Source organism: Triticum aestivum, chromosome 2A (genome assembly GCF_018294505.1).
Source record: "Triticum aestivum cultivar Chinese Spring chromosome 2A, IWGSC CS RefSeq v2.1, whole genome shotgun sequence".
NCBI lineage: Eukaryota > Viridiplantae > Streptophyta > Magnoliopsida > Poales > Poaceae > Triticum > Triticum aestivum.
Window position 1 is genome coordinate 651593002 of NC_057797.1, and position 2285 is coordinate 651595286.

At 53.1% G+C, this 2285-nt stretch overlaps 1 protein-coding gene across 1 annotated transcript; it reads right to left on the reverse strand.

Moving 5' to 3' along the window:
• Nucleotides 1-281: 281 nt before the first annotated feature.
• LOC123189989 (BTB/POZ domain-containing protein At1g63850) lies at nt 282-2285 on the reverse strand (the record flags this gene model as incomplete). Its single annotated transcript, XM_044602528.1, is given in 2 exon segments — nt 282-1638; nt 1733-2285. Coding segments are annotated over 2 exon segments (1552 nt in total), but the record flags the coding sequence as incomplete, so codon positions are not given.

Consider the following 2285-nt stretch of genomic DNA (forward strand, 5'->3'; position numbering starts at 1 on the left):
AGGTACAACCAATTACTCTCATGCGCAAGAAGTAATTTCATAAGCTCAAGACTTTTTAATTCATCAAAAAGGTATGTCCTGCATACTATTAAGAAAACCATCTGATTCGTTCACACATCTGGAAAGGGCATAGCGGCCCAACAACCAGCAAATTAAAAACAGAGAAACCAAAGCATATCGGGTAGAATCTACTCAACACTGCTCTGAAGCGAACATCAATCCAATTCCAATTGCTACAACTTTTCTCACATGGCTGGACAGCTGTTTGGTGATCGGATAAAGAGACAAAGGGGTACCTTGAGCATTGAATTATAAGATAGTAGCAAATATACAAACACAGCCAACAAACAAGAATTAAGAAGGGGCTTTCCACAATGATTTGCTATAAGCTGCTATAATAGGCAATAAACAATCAATCTACTTAATTTCCAGTTCAAAATGGATGAAACATGCTTACACTCAACCTGGTATACATTGAACAAGATGAACATACTCATGTATAACTAATTTGCCTAGAACCAAACAGATGTGACAGAGAACTCAACAAGACAGTCAGAACACAACTACAGACCCCACGAAACTAACCTTTATATCCAAACATCAGCCACCCTTCATATCCAAGTTGGGCCAACAACTTCATCAAGAATTATCGCAGATTGCTGTGATTCTCAAACGGGGTGGTTGCTCCGGTTCCGCACTCCTTTTCCAGAATGCTCGCCGCCACCATACCTCGAACCCTCTCTGAATGTTTGGGCAGTCCTCCCCAGAGTTGAGGAACCGATTAAACCACGCAAGAAAGATCTCCTGCTGAGTTGCAAGTGGCAGTGTCAGGATCGTGTTTGCCAGCCCTTCCTCAATCAAATGTCGGTCAAGGCCCTTGCATGCTCGCCGCATCCACCCAAAGTCCTCATAGAACGGCTCAAGCCAGGTACTCAGGAGCTGTGAGCGGGCCTCCTTGGACACTAAGATCTGTCCTTTGCCAACCCCGACGAAAAGCCTTGCAGTCACTCGGCTCACTTCATAGCGATGTATAGCTGGAAGTTTACCGTGCATCTCTGCCAACTCATTCTGCATTGCCCATGTCCTCAAGAAGTCTTCGGCAATCTGGCGCTCAACAAGGATGTCAAGCATCCAATGCAGGTTATCAGCCTGCCTTGCAATCTGCGTTACCTCCGATTGGTCACCTCCTGCAGCCCTCACAAATTGCTCGCGCAGCAGGCACAGGCAGCCATTGCATGCCGAATAGAGTGACTCCTTGCGGAGGTCACCACCAATGGCTCCGCCACGCGATGCGCTGTTCTCTCTTAGCATTTTGGAGACCAGACCCTTCATCTCCCTCCTTGCCTTCTCGTCTTTGCCCTCCAGGACAACCTGCAGGAGCCTGACTAACACCTCTTCACCACCACCCACACTACAGCCGCCATTGCAATTTGCTCCCGTTTCAACCTCCTCGGTCACTACAGAAGGTGTCAACTCCAGGGAGACCCTCTTAAGAACCTCCCCAGCGCCTGAGTTCTCAAGATGCAGCTGCGTCAACAATGCCGCCACTTTCTCGTCATCATCCTCCGCCCACGGAGCCGCCTCCAAATACTCCAAGCAAGACAGCACTCCAGCGTCGAACACGATAGCTGCGGACACCTACAGAAAGAAGGTGGAAATTAAGGACCAAAAGCAAAATGATGCCAATTGACCATTAGACATGAGGAAAAGAAGAAAGGGGCCGCGGCCGTACCTTCAAAATGCCGAGGACCTTGGCCACATCCTCCCTCATGAGCCTCCTCCGGAGATCCTTGCAGTACATGAGGCGCAGCGTCTCGACGTACACCTCGACGTCGTCGCAGTCGGAGATCTCGACGATGTGGGGCAGCGTGCGCTGCTGCTTGGACCAGCGGTCGGAGAGCTTGGCGGCGAAGAACCTGCTGTGGGCGACGAGTATGTGGCGGTGCACGCAGAGCGTGAGGGAGAGGCCGTCCTTGGAGCTGAGGGTGAGGCGCACGTCGGAGGAGTCGGCGTCGTTGAACTGGTTCCCGGGGCTGCAGCTGCCGATGAGCTCGGCGACGCGGTCCTGGAGCAGCGCCTGGCGGTCCATGGAGCGCGCGGGGGCGAGCGGGTGGTGCGGGTGCGGGTGCGGCGGGGCGGAGTGGGCGGCGGCGGCGGCGGAGCGGGGCTGGTAGTCCTGCTCGTTGGCCATCATGTCGAAGAGGGTGGGGCTGGAGCGCGTCTTGTCGATGGGCAGCGGCGGCGGGGACATGGGGTTGAGGAGGCCGGCGTTGAGCGCGGAGTTG